The 25,355-nt window shown below is 51.6% G+C and overlaps 1 protein-coding gene across 5 annotated transcripts in view; it reads left to right on the top strand.

Annotated features, from left to right (window-relative positions):
• Nucleotides 1-22,425, top strand: part of NF2 (NF2, moesin-ezrin-radixin like (MERLIN) tumor suppressor) — a 74,645-nt gene extending 52,220 nt beyond the window's left edge. Inside the window, exons 11-17 of one of the 5 annotated variants that reach the window (XM_005612454.4) lie at nucleotides 380-502; nucleotides 1,257-1,474; nucleotides 2,317-2,422; nucleotides 5,274-5,401; nucleotides 7,287-7,452; nucleotides 8,870-8,914; nucleotides 19,553-22,425. In XM_005612454.4, the coding sequence (XP_005612511.1) occupies nucleotides 380-502; nucleotides 1,257-1,474; nucleotides 2,317-2,422; nucleotides 5,274-5,401; nucleotides 7,287-7,452; nucleotides 8,870-8,905 (777 nt within the window). In that variant the 3' untranslated portion in view covers nucleotides 8,906-8,914; nucleotides 19,553-22,425. Of the gene's footprint in view, nucleotides 1-379; nucleotides 503-1,256; nucleotides 1,475-2,316; nucleotides 2,423-5,273; nucleotides 5,402-7,286; nucleotides 7,460-8,869; nucleotides 9,064-19,552 lie in introns of those variants that run through there. The other 4 variants (XM_070275293.1, XM_001498860.7, XM_023646883.2 and 1 more) reach the window with 4 other exon arrangements.
• The last annotated feature ends 2,930 nt before the right edge of the window (nucleotides 22,426-25,355 follow it).

The raw sequence follows: 25,355 nt of genomic DNA, 5'->3' as shown, positions 1-25,355 counted from the left end.
TTCTGGGGCTCCCTCTCAGGGAGAAGGAACCTGCATTGTGTCCTGTCAGCCACAGGGCAGAGCCATGTGCAGTCTCCCAACAAAAAGGGATATTGGCAAGGTGGCCGTTTCAGCACAGTGTGTGAGAATGCCTCCTTCGATCCAGGTAGAGACAGGGCTTGGTTTTTTGTCGTTTGTTTGTTCATTCACCACTAGATGGTTTTTCAAGGAACAGAGCTTTCAACTCTACAGCTGGTTTAGAAGGACAGAGGGTAGTGGCGGCAAGAATGACACTGGCTGCCTGTAAAGGGAAAACAAGGGTCTCCAAAGGGGAGCATTCTTGGATCTCTGCACCAGAGGTCGTGAGCCCTGTGACTCTGACTGCTCTCCTTCCCCGCAGATGGAGCGGCAGCGCCTTGCTCGAGAGAAGCAGATGAGGGAGGAGGCTGAACGCACGAGGGACGAGCTGGAGAGGAGGCTGCTGCAGATGAAGGAAGAAGCAACAATGGCCAACGAAGCACTGGTGATTTTCGAGGAGTCCGGGTCCCAGGAGGCTCTTTGGGGACTTGCTCAGTTTTCTGAAGTTAGGCCTCCTGAGGACCACAAATTAGCGACATTTGCTTTGACCCTTTATATCAGCTTAAAAAAAAAATTCCGTGCCTTTTCTTTCCACCTGTGTTGGCTGAAGCAGACTTAGGTTGAGTTCATGTGCAGCCAAACTCCACTTTCACCGTGGGCTGCCTGTAGAGTAGGGCTCCTCAGCCCTGGCACTGCTGACATTGGGGCCAGATCATCTTTTGTGGGTGGAGCTGTCCTGTGCATTGAGGATGTTTAGCAGTGTCTCTGGCCTCTGTCCACCAGACAGCTGTAGCACCACCTCACCCCCCCATTTGCGATGATCAGAAATATCTCCAGACATAATTGTATGTCCCCCAGGGTGCAAATTCTTCTCTGGTTTTGAACCACCGATTTAAAGGGAAAGAAGAATAGAGCTAAGTTGCTTTTCTCCCTCATAAAGCAAGCCTCAGCTCAAGTGGGTATGTGAAAAAGGAGCTTTCTTGTTGCTCCCCGTGGATGCAACCGGAAGGGCACTTCTGAAAAGTTGAGGGATGTGTCTTGTCATCTGTTGCCAGAATGTCATCTGAGGGGACACTCAGTGGCAGGGCCCCAGGGAGTCTGAGACTCTGCTTCTTGCTGACCTGAGTGTCTGAGGCCAGATCCAGGTGGGATAACAGGCGTGTGATCCCCGTTCCAGCTGACAGTGCTCTTGTCCCCAGATGCGGTCTGAGGAGACGGCTGACCTGTTGGCAGAAAAGGCCCAAATCACTGAGGAGGAGGCAAAACTCCTGGCACAGAAGGCCGCAGAGGCCGAACAGGAAATGCAGCGCATCAAAGCCACAGCCATTCGGACCGAGGAAGAAAAGCGCCTGATGGAGCAGAAGGTGCTGGAGGCCGAGGTGCTGGCGCTGAAGATGGCTGAGGAGTCGGAGAGGAGGTCAGAGATGGGAGAGGGTGGGAGTCCTGGGCGAGGGGCTGCTCGGTCCTACCCTGCCCTGAGGCAGAGCTTGACTGCAGCTGTCCTCAGGCTGCTTCTCCATCTTCTGGGGCAGGGGCGTGTAGACTGGTACTTAATCAGGTTTTGGGGCTGGAGCCTGCAGAAGGACTCAGGAACCCAGTCTCTTGTCGAGTGGACCTCTGCTCATGCATCTGCCCTTGTGATAAGCCCCTGTCCTCTGATAGCCGTGTTGGTAGGAAAACCATTGGGCCTGTCCACAGGCTGCTGTTAGCTGAGTAGGTATAAGGAGGCTCTTCTTACATTTAAAATATGCCGTTCTTTCCCCTTTTTGTTTAGGGGGCCTGTGGGGAGACAGCAGCTATTTACCTTTAATGTAGAAACGAGGCACCCTCTTCCCTGCAGCCCATCCTTGTGCTAAGGCTCCTGAAGCAGATGGGAGGGAAGGGCCAGGATCCTCTCTGTGGCCAGAAGGCCTCAGCTCATGACCAGGTTGAAGGATGGAACTGTAGTCTGTACTTTTCAAAGACTATTCTAGGCTCTGGATTGTTCTGGTCCTGCAGCCTTCAGGTAAACACTGGCACATTCTCCACAGTGTTTGGCTCTGTTTAAACGAACAATACCTGGGAATGTTGTCCTTGCTTTGTAAGTTCTGATTTCATGTAACTGTCCCCCCCACCCTCCGCCATCCTTGTTTGCTTGTTCTGGTGCCATCTTCAGGGTTATCCCAGGTCCCTCCTCTCTGCAGATGTAAGGGGGAAGAGGGATCTCTCTCCTCCACCTGTCATCTTCAGGGGAGCTGACAGCTCCTCCTTTCTTGGCAGGGCCAAGGAGGCAGATCAGCTGAAGCAGGACCTGCAGGAAGCCCGTGAGGCCGAGCGAAGAGCCAAGCAAAAGCTCCTGGAAATCACCACCAAGCCCACATACCCAGTGAGTCTGGGCAGGGGGCCGCCAGCCTGTGGCTGCTTCAGACTTCATAACCTTCCCTTCCCTTCCAGCCGGGCGCCTTCAGGGTGACTGTTCAGGCAAATGCATGGTGCAGTGAGTGATGCAGAGAGCCTACAGTTAGGGACTGGGTAGAACACCTGGTCTGCCATTTGACCTTGGGCTAGTTAGTCACCTCTCTGATTTAAGAGATAACAGGCAACAGGGCCTTTTCCAGCTCTGAAATGTTCTTCTTATTCTAGGTAAGTAAGAGAGTCCCAAGTTATCATCAAGACGATTTGCTCTCTAGCCTCTTAAGGCCACAGTGAATGTAATCTTCGACTACCGGTATATACCACATCCCATAATTGTAGTTCTGGGCAAGGATAGCCCATATACTTGGAGTGAACTACTGCCATGCACGAACCAGCTTCCAACCTCAATTTTGGGACAGGGAGACAGACTTTGATTAAATAGGGTCACAAAATGAATTGGGAAGCCTCTTCCCTTCCTTTCCTCTCTGTGTTCAGTTCAGCAAATATTTTTGCACATCTCTTCTGTTCTACATAATACTAGGCAGATGCAGAGCCTTTGTACAGACAAGGTGCACAGATGCCTAGGGGAGACCTTAGCCCAGCGTGGAGGACCAGGTGAGGCTCAGGATGCGTCTGAGCTGACTCTTGAAGGGTGAGTCAGAACTAGCCAGTGGGAAAGCAACAATAGAGTATTCTAGGCAAGCATGCCAGTGTGCACACAGCACAAACACATGCACTGCACGTTCACACACACTGCAGAGATATGCATGTGGCAAAGAGGCGCAGGCAACAGAGGCATAAGCTCAGGGTTTGAGATGGAGGGAAATGTGAACAGTTTGCTCTTGTCATCTGTTCTTGTTATCTGTTGCTGTGTGACGAGCCACCCCAAGCCATCCATGTAGCTCAAAACCACCATGTGTTATTCTCTCTCGTGGCTTGGTGGGTTGGTTGGGCCAATGGTCTGTCCTTGGGGTCTCTGAGGTGGTTGCGGGCAGATGGCAGCTGGACTGGAGTCATGTAAGGGCTCATCTGGGCTGGATATCCAAGATGTGTGTGTTTTGAAAATATACATTGCAGCAAACTTTATATACTTTTCTAACAATAAGTAAATCAATCCTGGAGGTGATCATCCATATCAGCCTTTTAATCATATTCCGTTGTATGGAGGATCGTAATTCATCTAGCCAGTCCCCTGTGGATGGATATTTAGTCTGTTTTCTTTTGCAGTTATGAACGAAACTGCACTGAACATCTCTGAACACAAATCTTTGCACATCCATGTGGATATAGTAGAACAAATTCTCATGAATAGAGCTGTGGGGTCAGATTTCCCTTTCTGAGGCTCTCCACAGAGGTCGTCCCTGCGTGTCCCCTCAGGTCTTGCAGCGCCTGGCACTCATCTTTTCGGACATTTTTATGAAGCGTAACATACATACAGAGAAGTGTCCAAATTGTAGCTATACAGCTTGATGAATTTTCACACACTCAACACACCCATGTACCCAACACTCAGATTAGAAAACAGAGTGTTCTAGTACCCCAGAAGCCCCCTCTCAGTACCACCTTCACACGTTTAATACCCACGCAGACAGTCTGCCTCAGGCCTTGTTATTGTCTCAGATGCGATCGCTGAGCCTCTGCTCATTCCCAGACGCTGTCCTAGGCTCAGTAAAGGATCCAAGAGTGAAATAGAGGCAGATCCTGCCCTCAGGAAACTTGCCAACAGTAGAAAGATGAAGATATAGCCAAAAAGGATTCTTTTACGGGTTGGAGTTAGAGTAGTGCCATTACGAACTGGAAACACAACGTTAACGCACAGCAAAGAGTTGTCATCTGGCCGAGAGGGATCTAGAAAGGCTTTGGTGAGAAATCATAGTATTTGAGAAGGGCCTTGGAAGGGAGATGGTAGTGTAGAGAGGAGGCGTGGTTTAGGCAAAGAAGCAGAGATGGGACAGCAGTGTGGTCCCAAGGGGTAATAAATGCTATCATTTACGGTTTTGTGGGGCAAATGGTGGAAGAAGCTGGAGAAGTAGGTTGGGGCAGTATTTCAGATGACTTTTTGTTCTGGGGTGAGAAAGTCCTCAGAACAAATCTAATTGCTTCACCCTATGCTTCAAGCCACACCCTGGCTTGATCTTCCAAATCCAAACTCCTCAGCAGACAGGGGAGCTCTTTATGGTCTGCTCCAGTCTCCCACCCGCCTCCCCACACTGGCACTGCAGGCACTCAGCATTCTCGCTGAGCTCTCTCTGCCTAGCCCGGGGCCAGCCTCTTGCCTGGCAAGCCTTCTCTGGCATGTCCTCTGATGCCAGCAGAGGCAGCATCTCTTCTAGCATACCTTCTCCAGCTTTCTCGGCCTCTGTTCACTCCCTGGCTACAGTGTTTACCTGTTTAATTGTGATGGTCTACAAATGCATCTGTTTGCTGAACAAGACTCAGCTGCTCTGAGCCAGGGAGCTGTCTTGTTCTGTGTTTCCAGTTCCTAGCATGGGGCCTGGGTGTTTCCTCCATGAAGAAGTGAGTGGGTGTTGTGTTGAGTTTGGCTGAGCATGAAGAATGGTTAAAGGCTTGAAGGGAACGGAATGATTTGCCTGGATTTGGCATCTTTGGGGCCGATCACCTGGCAGCAGCGAGTGTAGAAAGATTGAAGAGAGGAGTCATGGGGGTGACAAGTGTGATGGGAGGTCGTGGTGGTGCTGGGAGACAGGGCCCTTGCTGTGCCCACTGCCTTTGTGGCTGTTGGAGGGTCACTGGTTAACACAGCAGTGCCCTTCTGTTCTTGTAGAACCCGAACCTCCTAATCAGCGATTTCTCATTCATAGCCCATGAACCCAATTCCAGCACCATTGCCTCCTGACATAACAAGCTTCAACCTCATTGGTGACAGCCTGTCTTTCGACTTCAAGGATACTGACATGAAGCGGCTTTCCATGGAGATAGAGAAAGAAAAGTATGTGGCCTCCTTCAGCCTCCCTCATGCCCTGCTCGGGCAGCTGGTGAGCTAGAGTGAGTCTGTCTTATCTGGGGAAAGTGGAGGGTTGACACAGCAGCCTGTCGCCAGCTCCTGCAAAGATTTGCTCTGTACTTAGCCACTGGAGGAAGAATTTCCTAAACAGAAATGAAGGACAACAGACCAGCATTCCTTCCAGGACAAAAATGACATGTGATTGGTGACCTGGAGTTTATAGTGGCTCAAAACTTCCCCTAAAGTATAAAGTATAAATATAAAGGATTGATTGTCAGGGGTCCCCAAGTCAGCCAGACTGCTGTCCACGTGGTGACAGAGCACGTGATAATGTTCTAAACTGGTAATAGAACACGTTTCCTAGTTGTGTTCTCTGGCGGCTGAGATTTGTGGTGATTCCCCTGACTAGAATGAAGGTGGGAGAGAAGCTCAGGCTCGAGGCTGAGGAAAGCAAACAGGTGGGGCAACAGCCAAGCTGAGCCAGCCCTCGCATGCAGCAGCACTGAGCTGAGCCCAGCATGCCTGTTCACAGCAGCTGCTGCTGAGCTTTCTTCTTCCTTCATTTTGTGGTCAGTGGAAGTGGATCCGAGATGAAAAGGCGTCCCACTCCAGAGACTGTTTAACCGAGCTCCCCTAATTCAGAGCCGTAGGGAAATCGCCCAGCTATGCCATGGCTTGCGAGAGAACAATCACATAGCTGCCGTGTACTGAGTGCCTGGGCATCAGGGTTTTTCAGCTTTTACTCACTTCATTCGCACAAATAACAGCAAACTGACATCAAAGGTAGGTTTTAGCGTTCCCGTTTATAAATGAGAACCCAGATTTAGAGCATCTAAAGAACTCACCCAGCATCCTGGAGCTGATGAGGCACAGACCTGGGGTTCAGCCCTTCGCCTGTCTGACTCTACAGCCTGTGTGCCTTCACCTTGTGGAGCATCCTTGGATAACCCTCTTGGGAAAGTCTCCTTGGAGCCCAGCATGAGCAACCATGAGTCGGGCTCTGTGTCTCTTTGGCTCGCATACTGAGGGTATAGATAAGTAGCCAGTGAGCCAGAGTCTCTGTCCATGGTATCTTCTGTCCGTGGTATCTGCTGTCTGAGTTCCCCTCCCAGCCTTTCACCACTGTCCAGGCATCCCCAGTGTTACGTGATTATGATCAGGATGAGGCCATATCCTGTTCTGTGTGCTGCTTTTTTATAGCTTGTGTTTTCTTACTTATGACCCGTACACATGTAGCCATGGGAATCGCTACAGAATGTTCCTTAGCATTTGTGTTGCATGGTTTGCCTGGCCATGCCCTTGTAGTTGGACACTTTCAGGATGGTTTCCAGGTTTTCATCACAGAGACAGTGTGTATCTACTTGCAGGTGAGGTAGTGCAGATCTTTTTCTTCCTGGTGTTGGCTGAGTGAGCTTCTGTCATCTTTAGGAGATGATGTCCCCAAACAAGTGGGGTGTGGCCACGGCCTATGAGAGGAGGTCTCTTGAATGGAATTACTTCTCGAGAAGGGTTGAGACGAGATTGTTTTGGATGCCAGGAGGCTTGCTTCATGTGTTGTTTTTTGTACAGAACTGAGAGCTGTCTGTTAGAACTGGTATTTGTGGAGCACTTTATGGGAATTTCCAGAGGGCTTTCTTACACAGCCCTGGGGTCATTATCCCTATTTTATGGGTGGGGAAACGGATTCAGTCAGAGCAGTTAAGTGACTGGCCCAAGCTCCCACGACCTGTGAGCGGCAGAGTAGAGACGTGAACCCCAGGCTTCAGACCCTGGATCCCACCCTGAGCAGCTTGTTGGTCTGGAGCATCTCAATTCTCATAGGTCTCGCTGTTTGCCAAAGCCGTGATACACAGTATCCCCTTGCCGGCAGAGTGGAGTATATGGAGAAGAGCAAGCATCTGCAGGAGCAGCTCAATGAGCTCAAGACTGAGATCGAGGCCTTGAAACTCAAAGAGAGGGAGACGGCCTTGGATATTCTGCACAACGAGAACTCCGACCGGAGTGGCACCAGCAGCAAGCACAATACCATTAAAAAGGTACTAAGTCTCTTGTCTTTTGCTGATCAAGACAGTCATTAATGAAATGTGAGGTTGGCATCTGGTTTTCTCAGTAGCCGAATCATTAAACTGTTGTCATTTTTTTATGTGTACTTAGTTGAGGAAATTTTTTGACTCATGCCAGAAAGGAAATTTAATCTGCCAGTGACTGTGAACCCATTGGCTTTATGGAAGGGGAGCTTGTGTTAAAAGCTCGGATGAAATGAATCACTGTTACGGGATGGGTTTTGATCCATCATTTAGCAGTAAAGCAGTTCTGTCTTTTAGGCCAAGGGGAGTTATGCCCAGGGAGCTGCCTTACTTAATGAGAAAGCAAAATGAAAAGGAGGCTGTTGAGAGGGGACTCTCCCTCTAGTTTCTTTGTGTTTTTAAGTGGCAAGGACTATAAAATTCTGTTCTTGATTTAGAAACCAAATTCTGAGTTTTTAACTTTTTTCACACCTAAAAGGATGTATCTAGAAGAACCTTAATGCTTTAAAAGATGACTTAATTTATGTTGCTAACAGTTCATATCTTTCTCCATTTACATTTTGAGGTTTCAGCATTTTAGAGGAAGTTAAGTTCCATACTTAAATGTCAGCCCCAGAGTATATTTCTCTTATGTTGGGCAAACCAGAAAGGTCCTCTCTTGCCAGTTGATGTCTGCTCCAAACTGATAGCCCAGGATCAGGTTAACACCTGTAAAATAGGTGCCATTAAGATAAGACTGTTCATTGAGTCTAGTTAATAATAGTTTAGATATGCTTAATTCTTTGCTCTTTACCTTAGTCTTTAAAATGGTCTTCCGGTTTAAGGAATCTCTGTTGTCAGTGGTTAAGCTGTATCTGAAAACTCTAAGAGATCTGTGTCCACCTGCCATCGTTGATGAGACAGTCGGGAGCAACCGAATTCTTTCTCTTGACTGCATTTGTGTTGGCACCGGATAGAGAATTCCTTTTAATAGCATAACCTAGAAGGAAAGACCTTTCCATATTGCACATTCTTCTTTCCTCTGGCTTCTGTAAGTTACTGGGTTTCCCTTCCAAAACCAAATTATTAAACAGCAAAAGGGGAGCTACAGCGAGGCCTGAGCCAGTGAGCAGAGAGTTAGATAGTGATGGGGCCAGGGAGCCAGTCAGCCCTCGGAGGAGCTGCCTCAGACCCCACCCTGCCCCCACCGACTCATGTGGGCACCAGAAGCCGGCTCATCTCTGCCGCTGCTGCAGCGAGCTGGGCCCTCAGCCACGGGCACCTGGAGTGCTGAAACCTGGAAAGACCTGTTTCCGAGCCATAAAAACAAATGAAGTCACTTGTCACAATTTCAGGCCTGTCTGAGCATTTTGCAAATGGCACATGTGGCATTGTTGATATCACAGGGTATGTTTTTGTTTTTCTTCATTTTATTTTGCTGGTTTAGCCTCAAGCCCAAGGCAGAAGACCTATCTGCATTTGAGCCCTCAAAGTAGGTTATTCCCAGGTACTCTGTATGTGGTGATGGTACTGCCCTCTGTGATACTAACCCATGCATGAGCTTGCCTGTCTCTGTCCCCGTGCCACACCCAGCCCTCCCAAGGGCAGGTGGCGCCTGGGTACTGGCCGCAGCATGCTTTGAGTCTGAGAGCAGGAGTCCGCCATGTGGGGCCAGACCAGCCTCCAGGGGTCCGGCAGCCTGCCTCGTTCTGAAGAGCATGTCATGGGGCTGTAGGACCAGTCATCCTTCACATCTGGTGTCATTGTTGGGCTGGGGAAGGTCATGGCTTCTTGTCCAGTCAGGTCTGTCTAAAAAGTCTTTTGTCTTGGTGGTGTACTCCTTAGATAAATAACCCTAGCATGGAAACGGGATAAATTTGGGTGTTTTTAAGAGTGGTGTCTTTAACTCAAGATCAAGACTTTTCATGTGGTGATAGCCTCTGAAGATGCATGGGCATACCTGGCAGCTTCTGGTCGTGGAACGAAGGGGCTGCCCATGCTCGCTTATTTTCATTTAGAGCCTCCCCTTTCTGTGCACATCCATTTTCTTTTCAAGTAAAGCAAAGAAATAGCACAGGGATCTGATTTGTAGTCAGTCTCAGTGGACTGTCTGTCTGTCAGCTTCAGCTGACGTCTCTGCTTCAGCTCCCGCACAGCCTGGGGCAGAGTTGTGGTTGGAGTGAACTCACGTTGGGACAGTGCAGACTCGGGTCCCCAGGAGATGGGCAGTCAGTGGTTGTTGAGTGAATTAATTGAATGATTGCTGCTTTCCTTCTGCAACAGCTCATTACTCTCCCAACATGTCTAGGCAGTGGAGAGAGTCTATCATGCCCAATAATAGAGTAACATCCTGCCTCTGCTCTTTGCCTAATCCCCAGTAGTACCCAAGCCAGAGAGGCCACCAACACTCGACAGCCACAGTGGACGTGTCCTTTAGAGTCCTCACTGTGGTTTCTGCTACTAGAATAAATAAGCTCATTGGAGGCTTTCTACCAAAAAGTGAGATCTGGCGGAAGATAGATCCTATTTGTGGTTGTTATCCAAGCAAGAGAGGTTAGCTATTAAAGTCCCAGATGGATCTCATTATAAGATGGATTTGAGCTGTCAGTGGTTCCAAGAATCCATGGCATGAACCCCAATTTGTGCAAGACACTTTTATTCAGTGGGCTCCTATTTCTTGTGCTTTCATACCACACGTTGGTGTTGAACACCCCAACGCTGAGCGGTGCGTACTCTGAGCAGGGCAGTTATGGCCAGCATCAGAAGGGGCAGCCCAGTGGACCATCTGCTCAAGTAGTGACCCCATGGCACCCAGAGGAGTGAATCTCCCTCAGTTTCCTGGACTTTGTGGCTTGCACAGGGCAAACAGAAAATCCCTTGTTTCAGCCTGTGTTGTCGGATATTCCCCACAAGTGACCATACTATTCCACCTTGATGTGATTTCGTCTTCCTTCTTTCTGTAATGATTCAGAACGTTTAAATTCTTCAGGGGCCTGATTTTCACTGTCAGTTTTCACTGAGCTGTTATTATAGACAAATGAGGTTTGATTTGTAGTCATATTTGTCCTGTTCCTAGAACGTATACAGAAGCCTTTCTTTTTAATGTCTTGATGTAAAAACTTGTTTTCCAAGGAGGCCGCCAGGCTCCAGTTAATCAAGAATTCTGATTACTCAAGGGTTAATAAAAGCATGGACTTGCCTTTTAATCAACTGGAGTTATCGCAGCATCACTCAATTAAATAGTGGCAGTTTTGCTACACGTGAATTTTGATGCACTTTCCTTCCATTTTCTAGCCTTTCATGGTCCCTATGGCCAGTGACCAGGACTGACCACCAGCCACCTGCCTGTGCTAGGGTGGCTCCGGGGTTGTGCCTGCTGCAGTCTGTGCCAAAGTGAGCCTAGCTGAAGAGAAACACCACTGCAGGCTTAGCAAGTGTGGGCACCTGGAATGTCAAGGGCAGAGCTCCATGTAGAAAGTCCGGGAGAAGAGCTGGAAAGGCTGGTGGCAAACTGGAGAGTTTCCAGTGTCCTGAGAGCTCATTAATCCTGGTTCAAACCAGCCTGCATTGACTTTAGTTTTGTTTTTAATGTCTTTTGATCAGAGATTTCTTCAAGGAAAAAATGGTTCTCCTACCTACCATGACCCAGGCATATTCCTCCTCCTTGCTTTCAGTATTCTGCCTCACTGACCAAGAGGTGTTGGTGTCTGACCTGACTCAGCAGTACCCTTGGGGGCTGAGTAACACTTAAGCGAATGCCAAAGGGTTTCCCTTGGGTTTCCAGGGGTTACCATGTTCCCTTGGGAATGCCGAGAGGCAGTCCAGTCCAGTTAACTGAGGTTCCCACTGCTCTGCCACTTACTTTCTAATTCTTACTTTCTCCTAAGACTCAGTGTCCTCACCAGTACAAGGTGAATAAAAATACTCTTTCCCCGCCAGGACTGATATGAAGATTCAGTGGGGTAATGCACAGCAAACACTTGGTTCACCGTAAGAGCTCAGCAAGGGCTTAAAAATATATAAAGAAACAAATCTGCTTGTGAGCCTGTGGCGAGGGATGCACCACATTTATATACACAACTTGTGATAAACATATCCACTAATTGTATTAATTTCCATGTGTTTGGAGGTAAAAACTTTAAAAGGCCAGAATTAACTTCACTGGTTCCTTCTACTATCTGATTTGGGTTTGCAATGGTATATTTTCCTCCTCCTGCTAATCTTAACTCCCCACGTTTCCTTTTTTCTTCCCCAATCGATATTCAGTGGAACTGGTTTGGCATTTGCATCTGAGTCAGAGCGGCATTAGCGATCAAAAGATCAAAAGCTGCCCTTGGGAGCCTGGATTCCTTTCATTCTCAGGGGGAGGGACAGCGACACTTGTTCCTGGCATCTGAGTCTTGAATGAGGTCTGGCAGTGAGGCTGCGGTGAGGAGGGTGTGGGTGTCTTGGGCTCAAGCTTCTTGCCTTCAGAGCCACAGGGCTGATGAGGTGAGCAGTGGCCTGGAGTGGCTTAGCTGTGCAACACACTTTGGAAGTGAAAGTGGGGTCCCGGAGCATGCGCATTTTCAACGTCTTGCTTTCATTCCCTCTCAAGGGACAGGTTTCACTCCCCAGTCCTGAGCTGGTCTCATTCCCAGCAAATTTGTCATGTTTGTGCCTGTGGTCTCCAAGGGAGCACAGGATTTCAGAGGAAATCGACAGATGAGAAATCATGGAGGTCAGAGAGCTTAGAAAGCTTATGTTATTAGTAAATGATTTGAACCATCAAGGTCCAGCTGTGGTTTCCGCTGGTGGAGGAACAGGAATGAGGAACCTTAACATTTGTCTGAAGCTCTAGCCACCTCTCTTAGATCAGGAAGACATAAAAGTCCAATGTCATCTTCAGCTTGCGCGGACTTCCCTTGGAGATGCAGGGCTGGCGAAGTGAGGGAGAAGACTGAAAACACCTGGGGAGGAGACACATCGCAGGGCAAGACTGAATGTGCCTGAAAGGCGGCTCCCGCAATTAAAACAAACAGCCAGAGCCTCCCCGGTGACCTCTGGTCTGCACTGCCGGCCTCGAAGAGGGCTGCTGAACAGTTCATGGTGCACGTATGGCTACTGTGTTCAGCCCTCCCGTGACCCTGGTCCTGGGGCCTGCATGGCTCTCTCTGCCTGCTGTGGAAACTGGGCGTTCCTGTGGTGGAGCATCCTTTGCCCTGACATAAAAGGCGGTGGACTGCCTCCCCGGCTCCAGAGCCTTCTCTTTGTTATGTTGAAACTTGGCAGAGGTGGGAGAGGGGAGGGGAAAGGGAGTGGGGTGGGGAGCGAGGATTAGCAAGGAGCCCCAGGGGCACCAGATGTGGACATGGAGCGCACCAAAGAGAAGCTCTTCCCGGCTCTGGGAAGCACGGAGACAGCATCGGGCGGCGAGGCTGGGCTCAGGGAGTGCACTCCTCCTGGATATGACACCTGGGCTCGGCCCTGGGGCCACTCCTACCTTACACACACAAACTACATGTCCAGGTGCCTCTTAATTGTTGAGAGCTTACCGTTCTCTTCCTTGTTTTTGGTAGTTCTCTAGACAGAAGATTCTACCAGTCTCTTTTCCAAAAGACCACACCCCAGTCCATCTTTTTGATGGGGAGACCGTACCCAGTCAGGCAGTTGCCCTTTGGAAGGCCTGAAGGAGCCTACAAAACCGGCCTGCCCTCTAGGATATTTTACAGCCATTTGGAAGTGCCTGAGGACATTACTGGGCCTTATTTGATGTAGTAAAACATCCCGTTTGGTCCCTCGGCGCTCAAGATGTGTGTCAGTGCAGTCTCCCCCAGCACCTGATTCGTTACTGCAACAGTGGGAGGGAAGAAATGGGATGCAAACTCATTCTGCGGGCGTGAGGTCCCGCTCTTATGATCCTTGCCATGATTTCCCTGCTGGTATTGGCAGTTTGAAAACGCCATCAGTATATCTGCACCTTCTTCCTAAGGTGCGGCTCCGAGTGCTCTGTAGCTGTCAGTTAGCCTCACCCTGCTCGGTGAGGTGAATCAGGCCGATTAGTCCATTTTCCAGGTCGAGGAACCGAGTGGCAAAGGGCCCTCCCGGCATCACACAGGCAGCTCGAGACACGGGCAGACACTAGTTTCCATGCAACTTTCTGCTGCTTTGGATCCTTAAAGGATTAATATACAAAAGAGACCCTCTGGGTTTTACCTGACAGGTTTCTCTGTAGAGCAGATAAAGTAGCTAATACCAAACTGGATTTGTTAATTGTCATGGACTTGGCCTTTCATCGCACCTCTGTTTAGGGCTAAGTGTCTGGACAGCTCTCTCCCTGTGCACATCTCCAGATGGCATTTGGGTGCAAGCTGTCACTAGCAAGACAGCGAGAAGCTTCATCTGGCCAGTTTACAGCAGCAATCCCCCTTCACCGGCCCTGCCCCATCAGCTCCTGTTTGGAAGGGGGAATGTTTATCACACTCTAAACCAAAGATTCTGTGGGAATTTGCTGCTGCTGGATTTGGCTGGCACCTTTCTGCTCCAGAGTCGGCTTTCTGGCTTCTCGCGGTGGATCTGTGTGCCAGAGAATCTGCATGTCCTTTTGTATCTGTGCTCTCCCCCGCTCCTTCATTTTCAACATGTAGTGGCGGGGAGGAAGTATAACATGATTTTAGGACTTGCATTTCAATTTCACTGCATTTTTATGGGACAAGCGGAATCTCAGTGCCTGGAGTTACTAGGTTAGTATCTAAAATGGGTTCAGCATTATGGGTCTTATTGTTTAAGATGAATTAAGTGGCCCCTTCCCACCTTCCTTTCTCCTCCCTCGGGATGAGTGGATTGAGGCGAGGCCCCCAGAGACTAGTTGGAGGAATCCTGGTGCTCTGATTAGTTTTATTCTCCCAGCTTAATTGCAGAGCTTCCTTTCTCTCGTCATGGATAGCCGAAGGGGCTGTGTGTCCTGCCCACCCCCACACCACCCCGTTTGCTTCAGGAGCAAGATTATCACAATGCAGCCTTGTGAATCACTTTTCTCTATGTGCTGATGAAAGTGTAATTCATTCTTAATCAAGCAGCCTTGCTGCTGCTGGAATACATTTAGTTACCCTCCCATCACTTTGGGAAACGATCCCCCAAAAAGGGCTTTTAGAGGAGAGCAGGAAGGAGAGCTGGCCTCACACTGTTTTTCCAGCAGAGGGCACTTGTGGGGATGATGCTTGAGGAGCCTTTGCAGCTGGAAGCCTTCCAATGTGGGGCAGGCCGGGAGGGACGGAGGGGCCCGGGGCTTGTCATAGGTGCCTCCCAGGAGTGCTGTCTCTAGAGCGTGGAGCCGTTTCTCAGGAGTAGGCGGGTGCCAGGTCCTTGTATCTCGGTAGGCTAAGTCCACCCAGGGAGCAGGAACCAGTTGAGTGTGCATATTGCATGCATGCCTGGGTTAGGGAGAACCTGCTGGGTACCAGATTCTTCCTAGGGTTGAGAGGAGCCAGCCTCCTGTCTTTTTCAGGAGACAGAGGTGTCTTCCGCATCTGAACTTGTTTAGATTGGGTGGATGTGTCCATTTGGTCACACCACACACAGTTTGGGTGGCGTGAGGAGGTCTAGCTCTGCCAAGTGGCTCACTCTCCTGCCCTTTCACAGCCTGGTGGCTGTCACAAACAACTAGCAGTTTGGTGGAGCAACGGGCTGGAGGAGAGGTGGCTCTGCCAGGCCCGCATGTGTTGAGGTGGGCAGGAAGAAGGGGCCGGGCCCAACAGGTGGATCAGAGCCCCCGTAAGATAAAACAAGCCCTATAGATGTGCAGCGGAGAAAGAAAGGGAAGTTTGTCTCCTCAGACTGGAGTTGGATTAGTGACAGACTTGAACAGCCGGTTCAGTCAAGAGAGAACTTGATTCCTCCTGTATTATTCACACGGCTGATTTTAATCAGATGTGAAGAGACAGCTGGAAGAGAGGAGCGGGTCAGCCTAGTGCCTGGTGAGGAAACTTGGTGTTCTTTTAGTCATCTTTAGGGAACTGGCACGAGCCCTGGGGGTGGAGGCTTTGCACAGGGCCCACAGGGTTCGTAGCTTCTGGCAGGAGCTGGCGTGAGAGCCAGGCCTCTGTGGTTGCCCCTGGTCTGGATTCAGTGTGAGTTTTGGATGGTGCGTGGCAGATGTGGTCACCAGTCACGTTTGGGCAGAGCTCTGTCCACTTGTCCTCACAAGGATTCAGAGAAGGTGGACCAGATTTGGCAGGTCCCAGAATGATGCAGCCATTGTCCTCGAGGTCCTGCTTGTCTTCCCTTGTCTGCCTGCATCCTGAGGCTTTTCTGCCTCACCATTTACTGAAATTCAGAGGAGACCTCTCCTCCTGGACAACCTTGGAGATACACCGTGGCAGCGTGCTGGTAGAGCCCACACCCTCTGCACTTGGGGAGTTCCCCTCCCTCCTGGTGCTGCCCCCGCCCCTCCCCCACAGGAGGTCAGGCTGGGGCTGCAGAGGGGGATTGCTAGATCACCAAAGGGAATGCAGGGTGGTGGGTGGGACTCACGAGACGGGCTTCAGTTCTCTCACTGCAGCATTGCAGGAGGCGAGGGCCTTAGCCGGGTCGTCTCTGGAACCTTTGCCGTGCAGTGCAGAGAGAGCCAGGCCAGTCATTGAGCAAGAAGACGGACCGAACACTGACACTGGCTCCTACACTGTAGGTTGTGAGAGGGTGGTGGGGAAACCAGAACCCTTGTTAGCTGATTTTCATGAGTATATAAAGAGGACCTGCAGAGACAGTTTACTTTATGAAGGGCTAGCTTTGTGCCATTTCCCCTTCTCTTTTATGAATACCTCCTGCCTGTAGATATGCTGCAAATATGGCAGTCAATGAACTTTCTAGAAACAGCAGGTGGTGAAGGATCCCGCAGGTAAGGGGAGCCTGCCCAGTGGTTGTGTGAGGCCAAGCAGAGGCTATAGCACAAGTGGCAGATGCTGTCAGCAGTGCCCCGAGGGGAGGACCCCTGACCTCTCTGTAGAAAACCTCCCTGCCCCTGGGCTTCTGAGTCCCACCTGGAGGAAAGAAGCCCAAGGCTTCCCTTTGCAGGCCTGCCTCTCACTGCCTGCCTCCCTGCATGCTCTCCCGCATGAGCGCAGGGAGTGCTGGCTGGCTTAGGAGGAGGACATGTCGCTGTCTAAGATGAAGGGCGCTGCCGAGGGGGAAGCAGGCAGAGGCTACGGTGGTGCCGGGAAGGGTTCCAGCAGCCGCCAGTCAGCTCGCGCAGCAATTTCCTCTGACAACAGGGTTCCTGATGGAATTGGAACCGCCAGGAATGGCACAGTAGGGTAAAAGGTGGGGGCGAGGCAGCCAGGTCTGCCTGTGGGCCGAGGCAGGAGGCTCCCAGAGCCCTCCGTGTCAGCAGCCACGTTGGCTGCCTCTGTCGGGTGGGTCTGCCTGTCCCCTCTACAGCCTAGCGCCTTTTGGAAGACATGGTACTCTCTCCTCTTGTCGAGGCCACGTGTCTGTGGTGCTTTTCCTCCTTCTGCATGGCCAGAGTGCTTGACTTCACTCCACACCTTTCCTTGGGCTGGGGTACAACTTCTGCTCTTGCAAGATGAGAGGTCAGGCTGAGCCGCTGCCCTGCAGTGTAGGGTGGGATCTAGGGAGGCGACCTGCCTACCTGGGGAGGGCTTTGCATCCCAACGAGCACATGCTCCAGTAACTGGAATCTGGCGCTGCCGGAGCTGCCAGAACCCTCCCCTGACACCTCGAGGGGACAGCCAGCACATGGCCTGGGTAGAGGATCCAGGAATTCTTGGAGCCAGCGTCGTACAAATGGGCAGGAGGCTCTCAGAGGCCCCCACAGCCTGGGCTTTCTGCCTGGGGAAGAGGCCAAGCCTCTGGGGGCATCTGCTCACCCTGCCTCAGAGACCGTGCAGGCCAGCGCAGCACGTGCCCCTGCCCTCGCCTGCACCCACTTCTAACCCTTGCCTTGTCCTGCTTCCCCACCGGAAGGAAAGGAGCCAGTGCTGGGGGAGGGGAAGAAGAGGGATGCTGCTATTTAGTAATAGCAGCTGTTGAGTTCTCATCGAGTGCCAGGCGTGGTGCTGAGCGCTTCACAGTGTTTCCCAGTTAGTCTGCATGTCACCCTGTGAGGAAGGGGCTGCCACCACCCCCGCTTCATGCTGGGGACCTGAGGCCAGGACCACCCAGCTGATTGGAGGCCCAGAGAGGCTTTGGGTCAGGCAGTCCAGCTGTGCCTGTGTGTGGCACAGTGCTTGAAAGGGCTGTGGGCAGGGCCCTGTCCCCTGAGGAGCCCACCTGAGGTCTGCTCCAGGAGTGTGGGAGCAACCTGCTTGGAGATGTCAGGTTTCACACCTTCTCATTCAAACTCTCCCCTATGAGGGTTTTTGTCCAAGTGGTTCTCTGTTCTCTTTCTTCTTTCTTTCCCAGTTATCATCGTGGTTCCCATTATCACAGAGCATGTAACTCCTGGCCCTTCTCCTCTGATGGCATTAAGGGAGAAGCCTGTCCAAACTGGGCCCCTTCTAGAGGGAGTTCCGTTTCGGCAAAGAAATGAAAGCTCTCTCCGTTTGCATTAGAGCTGGGCTTTCCAAAGGGCTTCTGAAATTAGTTCCGCTGAAGAAAACAGCTCAGATGCCTCCCTGCATTCAGCTTGTTAGTCGGGAACTTCAAGGCCAAAAGATCTGGCAGGATTTAAAGAGCCGGCTCTCAAGCTGTCTCATTTTGAGCACACTGATGCCGCCTGTCTTTGATGGTGAAGTGGTTGGTTTGGAGTCTTCCTCCCCCGCCCTTTGGAGAACCGCGGATGGTCCCAAGGACTTTTTGGATTCAGAGACAGCCAGAGGTCGAGGGAGTGGGCCAGACCATCTAGCCTGCCCCCATGGTTTAATTCTAGAGGACAGAGGCTCAGCGAGGTCAAGGGTGTCCACTGAGGCCACACAGTGAGCAGGTGACAGAGGAGAATTAGCGCCCAGGCCTTCTCAGCCCCGTGTGGAGCTCTGCTCTTTCCCACAAATCTCACCATTTTGTTATTGTTACAGCCTACAGCTTATTCACTCAACAAACATTGTTTGAGCTCCTACTAGGTGCAAAGCACTAAGCTAAGTGGTTTGGGGGATATGAAGATGAACAGTATGTACCCCGAGTCCCCCCTCCCTGAAAACTCTCCTTTGCGAAGTCCCAGAGGTGGATATGGAACACACAGTCTCGTCCACGTGGTTGATTTCAGAAGCAGAACAGGGAGCAGGGCACTGGAGGGTGCCTGTGCCAGATGCTTCTGTCTGGAGATATCCTGGGAAGTGGCCCACAGAGTCGGGGAATTGGGGTTCAACAGTCCAGGAGGTCTCAAACTCTAGTGCCTTCTCTGCCACGCCAAGAGCTTGACCCCTGACCCTCCCTCTTCCTCCCACATCTTCCCAGCCCTGTGCTCCTCAGGGCACCATTCTCCCTGGGAGGGCCTCACACTTTCTGAATAGAGCACTGCCCCGTGTGCACCGTCGTCCCTGCCTGACCCAGCCCCACCTGGAAAGCCTGTTGCCTCCCAGCTCGTGGATGGAAACCTCTCTCAGCTGTCAGGTCATGGGCCAGTCTGCTTTGGGGCCACCTGGGGAACCAGGAGAGGAAGGGACAAGCTCTTTCTCATCTGACACAGGCCCGCCCTGCCTGAGGCCGTGTCACCTTGCCACAGGGGCATCCCCAGGGCATGAGGACTGGGGCCCCAGCATGAGCCAGCTTGTGCTGCCAATCTGGTGCTCTGAGCCTGGAGAAGATGAGCATCCCAGGCTGGCACCACTGCAGACAGCACACCACAGAGGCGTCTTAGAGCCTCTTTTGTAGACGGAATGTGAGAATCTATTAAAATGTCCAGGGATTTGCTGCCCTCTGTGAAAAGGTGACGTTGATGACATTTTCCTGCTGACATGCTTCTGCCCACCAGCCATCCCTGCTGGCATGTCCTCATTTGTCGCCTCCTAATTTGAGTTCTTGGGCAAATCTGGAAACTTGTTTGAGATTGACCACCAGCTTCTTGAACATCTGTTTGAACTGTCTTCCCCTTCACTCCAAACCGCCTCTGAGGTTAGTCCACAAGGCAGGAGGGCATCCTGTTGTGAAAGAGCAGAAATCGAGTCCTCCTTTCAACTTCTTCTCTGCTTCCTTGCAGCTCACCTTGCAGAGCGCCAAGTCCCGAGTGGCCTTCTTTGAAGAGCTCTAGCAGGTGACCCAGCCACCCAGGATCTGCCACTTCTGCTGCTCTCAGCACCGGCAGGATGGGTCAGACACCGTGGGAGCCATCTGTAGGTGGGCTGGCTGGGAGCTTCCATGGGAGCTCTGGAACTTTCCCCAGCTGAGTGGAGAGCCCAACCCCCTTCATGTGCAATTGCCTTGAACTATGACCCTGCAGAGATTTCTCTCATGGGGTTCTAGTTCTCCTGACCTGAGTCTTTAAAGTTTTTAAGAAGTATTGTCTTTTTTTCATCTAGTGTGGGATCCCATACTTCCTTTGTCAAAGGAACCCTGGGCTGTGCATCTTACTGTCCAGCGCTGACCCTCCCAGCCCAGGCTGGGAAGTGGTTGTAGGGGTGAAAGGCATAGGCCCCCTGGAGACCAGGAGGCTGGTGCCACCACCCTCATCCTCCAGGGTTCCAGAACATTCGTCTCCTCCCCTTGTGAGGAACTGGCATGCAGAGAAGCGTGGCCTGCCCGAGCCCAGGCCCAGAGCGGCCTGCCCACCAGCCTGCCTGCTTGCTGCACGTCATCGGTGAGCCTGCCCACAGCTCATGATGAGCCAAGTGACGGGTCCTTGGCCCAGGCCCCCTGGAGGCAGTGCTCTGGCTGCCCGCTGGTGGGAATGGGAAGGAACTGTGACTGGGGCGGACTAGGAGAAGCTGTGATGAAGGGCTGGCTGCCAGCAGAGGGGCTGGGAGGCCAGTAGAGCCGAATAGGAACCTTCACCATACAGAACACTCACTGCCCTCCTCCTGCCACCCCAGACCAGGGTCCAGGAGCCATGGGTGTCTTTCCCACCCCCCTTTAGCGTTAGCCTCTCCTGCCCGTGGGGACCTGGGGGACTCCCTGGTCATGCTGTAATCGGCACCTGGTAGCCTGGCTGTGCCCGGGGGGCTCTGTAGGGCTGAGGCCCCACAGGTACTTCTCACTGGCTGGAACACCGAGCTCCACTGGCCCCAGTCTGCGTTGCTGATCTGAATCACCTTTCCTCCTGGCCATGTGCCAGCAAACCCCTCCTAACCCTTTATTGTACCTGGGCCTCCTTTTGCTGTTGCCCTCATCCCCCAGAGGGCCCTTTATCTTATATCTGTGTGTGGGCTGTGTGGGGTCCTTTTGTGCCCTTCCCCTCCAAGCTCCACACCGGCTGGCACACGACTCCTCCACCATGCTGAGCAGCAGCAGGTCACAGAACCACCCCACAGCCCACACTCACTCCTTGGTTTGGGGCCACTTTCTTGCCCTTTCTTTTCTCCATGGCTTGTGGTGCTGCTGTGACCCATCAGGCCATCCAGATCCTTCCAGCGGAGCTGTTAGGCAAAGCAGGTGATAAGTCTTAACCAGTGAAAAGATGCTTATTATGTGAAGACGTGTGAGGGCCTGGAGAGCTCCTGAGAACAGAAGTGGCTCTCGTGATCCTGTGTGGTTCTGAGGAGCTCACAGAGGTCCTGCCTTTTTTCTGCAGTCAGGCTGACCTAACAAATAGTCTCCCGGGCTGGCCACCACCTTCTCGGGCCACCTTGCCAGCCCCTTAGGACACACAGTGGAGACTCTGCATCTAGACACTAAGCATGGGTGGCTGTGGCTGAAAGAGTTCCCTTTGTCTCCCTGTCCCCTGGGATGTGGTCCTGGAGGTGGTGGTGGGGGAAACAGTCCTCAGGTGTTTGGAATGTGAGGTCTGGCTCTTGTGCTGAATCTCTGTCTCCTCAGCTCACCACCCATCCCTGAATTTCCACGAGTTACTTTCCTCCCGACCTATAAATTTAATCTGTAACTGTGGCTGTGGGCACAGGAGCATGGTGGTGGTTTATAAAAACATTGTCGGGCTTTGTTTTTTTATTACTTAACCGCTGTGTGTATGCCTGCAGTCTGGGAAATGCCAAGCCGTGTGGCCACAAGGGAGCCGGCTGGCTTCTGCGCTGTGGCAGGAGCACCCTCGGGCCCGGGGAGCAGACTCGAGAGGGCCGGCAGAGCCTCACTCAGCCAGGGTCACTCCAGCTCTCCTCAGAGGCAAGAGCTGGGGGGCACCTCCTGAAGATGGATAGGCGGAGAGGGGCGGGCCCTCAGAGAGGTCCGGAGCCTCAGTGGAAGGAGAAAGAATGAAAGAAGAGCTTGGTTTTCACAGCCTTGTGCCTGTGGCTGAGGTGACTGCGTTCCTTTCAAGCCAACATTTTTAGAGCGTGGTTGCTTATCCAGTAGGGAAGCCTCTGAGCTCCCCTGAGAGCAGGGCCCCGGCCATGATTAGTGCGTTACAAGCGTTTCTGATGGTTTTTGGGCAGAAGCACCATGCCAGTGACACTCCGTGAGGCTGCGCTGTCAGCCTTTAGCCGTTCCAGCACAACCTCGTTCATCCTAATCGAGGCCCCACCTCAGCCCCAGCAGTGCTCTGACCTGTAGTATCTGCTCAATTATTCATGTACCCGCCAGGCCCTGCCAGACAACACCCGGTGGCATTACAGAACACTTCTTGAGTGACATTTTTTTTGTAATCTCGGGGACAGATTTCTCTCCCTCCCTCTTCTTTCTTTTTCAAATCGAAACAGCGAGTCCAGAGGCTGACAACCGGCGATGGTGACTAAGTGTTGCTGCTGACAGGGCTGGGGCCTCGCAGCCCCTGGAGCGGGCAGCCTCAGCCCCTCCCGGGCTTCCAGGGGAGCTCCATCTGTTTTCAGAGATGTCACACTGCACTTCTTCCTGTGGGGCCTGAGTCCCGCCTCCTGTCAGGGCCAGACCATGGAAGGCTATTTTCTATTCTGGGGGATTGTTGTAATTTAAATGATTGTTTTAATAAAAATTTTAAGCTGTAAAGTCGTTCTTGGGCTTCCACAGTTGCTTATTGCTCAGGCCGTCGAGGTGGCCAGACAGGCTGGGTGGTGAGGCCACCTGTTGTGAGTTCTGTGAGGATGTGGGGTCTCTGCTCTCGGGACTTCAGCTCCAGCCCTAGGCTGTGGTAGTGAAAGAATCACAGCACCCCTCTAAGCCCTCACCTGGGAGCTCCTTCCCTCCACCCGTGGGGTACGGGGGCTGGGGGAAAAGGCCCTGACCTGGTCCCAAGACCTCCATTTCCTCTCCACATCCTCTGTCTGTCCTCTAGTCCAGACCCGAAACCTAGGGCGTTGGACGGGGCCATCTCGCCAGGCGTTTTGGCTTCATTCTGAGCTGGGAATGGGGGGTTGGGGGGGTGCACACAGAGCTACTGGGACCCTGGGCACTGTCCACAGGACAAATGAGGCACAGCTGTTGTCACAGGACCACATGACATTCACTGTAGTCGGGAACTACCGCTGCAGAGCTTACGGTTTTTTATTTTGTTTCTATGTTTTTAATCAATAAGTCCTCTATTAAAACTAAAACTATTACTACAGGCTAACTCTACCCCAAATCACACAGCCTAAAATCAGGTTCAGGTGGCACAGTGTGTCGTCAGGACTTCTAAGGGACCCCAGTGCTACCTGCCACATGTCAGAATCCATTTCAGGTCTCCATTGTACAAGCCAGTAAGGAAAATTACACAAAATAAAATAAAATACTGTCAAAATACACAAAATTCTCCAAAAGCGTTTGAGTTAACTATAACTAAGTTTTTATGTATTTTGGAAAGATATGTTTAAAGTGGTAAATTGTAAAATTTGTAAACGATGTTTTGTTAATATTAAATTCATAGAATTAGTAGCTAATTGACTATTTTTATTAGATAAATAGAATATGAAGCTGCTTCATTTCTTAGATGTAGATTGTGTTATTTTCAGTGATTGAAAATAGTTTGATCTTCTACACAGTGTGAGCCAGAGAAAGTACTTCATAAATACTGGTTATTTGATGCAGTCCAGACAAGATTTTTACCTTTTTTTTTAATCCAGCCCTCAACCCCCAAAAGATAGTAATATGCTCACACAGATCCCAAGGGCTCCATTCAGTGGGGTTAGAATAATAATATTGCCCGGGGGCCGACCCCGTGGCGTAGTGATTGAGTTCAGCGCACTCCACTTTGGAGGCCCAGGTTCGAGAGTTCGGATCTGGGGCAGGGACCTACACCACTTGTCAGCTATGCTGTGGTGATGTCCCTTATACAAAGTAGAGGAGGATGTTAGCTCAGGGCAAATCTTCCTCAAAAACAAAATAATAATATTGCCTGGTATTTTGTATCAGATGAGTTCTCTGCTTTTTCGTTTGTTTTGACCGTGCTGTAAACCCAAAGCTGCTGACCACAGCTGAGTGCTTAATTGTGGCCTTTGCAGCCCGGTCTCATGGGATCCCTGTGTGGCTCCTTCTGGCCTCTCTGCCAGCACTTTGTCCTTTGCCTGTGGCCCTTGCCTGAGAGCTGAATGCCTGGCAGCTGTTCCCAGGGCTGCCCAGCCCAGAAGCCTTCACTTGGAGGAGCAGATAGGGAGCCACCCACGTATAACACCGAGTTGGCAGCGAGACTCTGGGGGGAAAGGTATTGGTGAGAAGATTGCCTCAACCATGTCTAATCCAATTTCTTGCACGTCCGGGAAAGAAAAAGTCGAGCCACTCTCCTCTTGTGTCTCCTTCTCAGACAGCCCAGGCAGCCGAGAGAAGCCTCTCCCCTGCCGGCCGCCGCGGGCCTCCCTGGCAGCCTGTCATTACTGCATTATGGCAGGATGCTGCGGCCCCTGTCCCCACTCGGCTCGAGAGTCCGGAGCTCCCAGGGAGACAGCTCGGCCCGTTCATCAGCGCTGCGAGGACCTGAGCTGACTCAGAGAAGAACTCCCTCCGTGTCCTCTGCCGATTCCCACTCGATGCCCATTTCTCACTGGGGTGGTCGCCCCAAAATAGCACCTGGCATCTTGCCCCTGAGCCGAAGAAATCAAGACATCTCCTGAAGAGCTCCACAGCCGGGGCAGCGAGAGCCCGCCTCGCTGCACTTGCTCTGGGCCACCTGGCTCCCTTCCCCACAGGGCCAGACGCTTTGCTTCCTGAAACCCGTTCCCCCCTCTGTAAAGAGGGTTGATAGTGACGCCTCTGGGTACCTCTGGGATGTTGTCAGGATAACATGAAGAACAGATTCAAAAAGTACTCAGATTTCTAAGAAAAAAGGGGTGACAGTTTGCAGCATTCTTTACAGGTAATAGAAGCAGTTCTCAGGAAGATACATGAAATCTTTTCTTTGCGCCCAGCCATGGGGTGGCGGAGGAAACCACGTAGCTGAGGGGCTCGGGGCCCTTTCCTCACAGAAAGACCTGGGTTCAAATCCCTGCTCAGCCACTTACCAGCTGTGTGATCCTCAGCAAGTGACCCAAGCTCTGGGCACTGCAGTTGGTTCATCTGAAAGGGGAGTTTTATAAGGTTTTGTGGGGACTAATAATGCCCGAAAGCTCTAAGCAAAGTGTCGCTTGGGAAAGGTGACCCTTTCTCCGGATGCTTCCTTTGGGGCAGGGGGTGGGGGTGGGTGATGGGGGCAGAAGGAAGCAAAGAAATGTGCACTGCTGACCCAGAGGAAGCCCTGGCTCAGAGGGACCAAGCCCACCAGCGTCCCCCACGTGGGCCCCATCACCTCCACCTGCACCAGGAGCTTAATGAGCCTGCATCTGGCCTGTTTGTCCTTGCTGTGTTTGCCCAGTGCCAGCTGCAAAGCCTGGGAGATGACAGATAACCCGGGCTGGGGCTGCCTGGAAAGGATGTTCTGGTTTTGTCACATTAATACCCGCTGCACCGGTCAATAATTTACCAGAGGCTCAGGGTGGGAGTGAGTCTGGGTGGGCACCTAGAGATCTTCCCTG

This window comes from Equus caballus, chromosome 8 (assembly GCF_041296265.1).
Source record: "Equus caballus isolate H_3958 breed thoroughbred chromosome 8, TB-T2T, whole genome shotgun sequence".
NCBI lineage: Eukaryota > Metazoa > Chordata > Mammalia > Perissodactyla > Equidae > Equus > Equus caballus.
The sequence above is the reverse complement of the archived record's forward strand: the minus strand, read 5'-3'. Positions and strand labels throughout refer to the sequence as shown.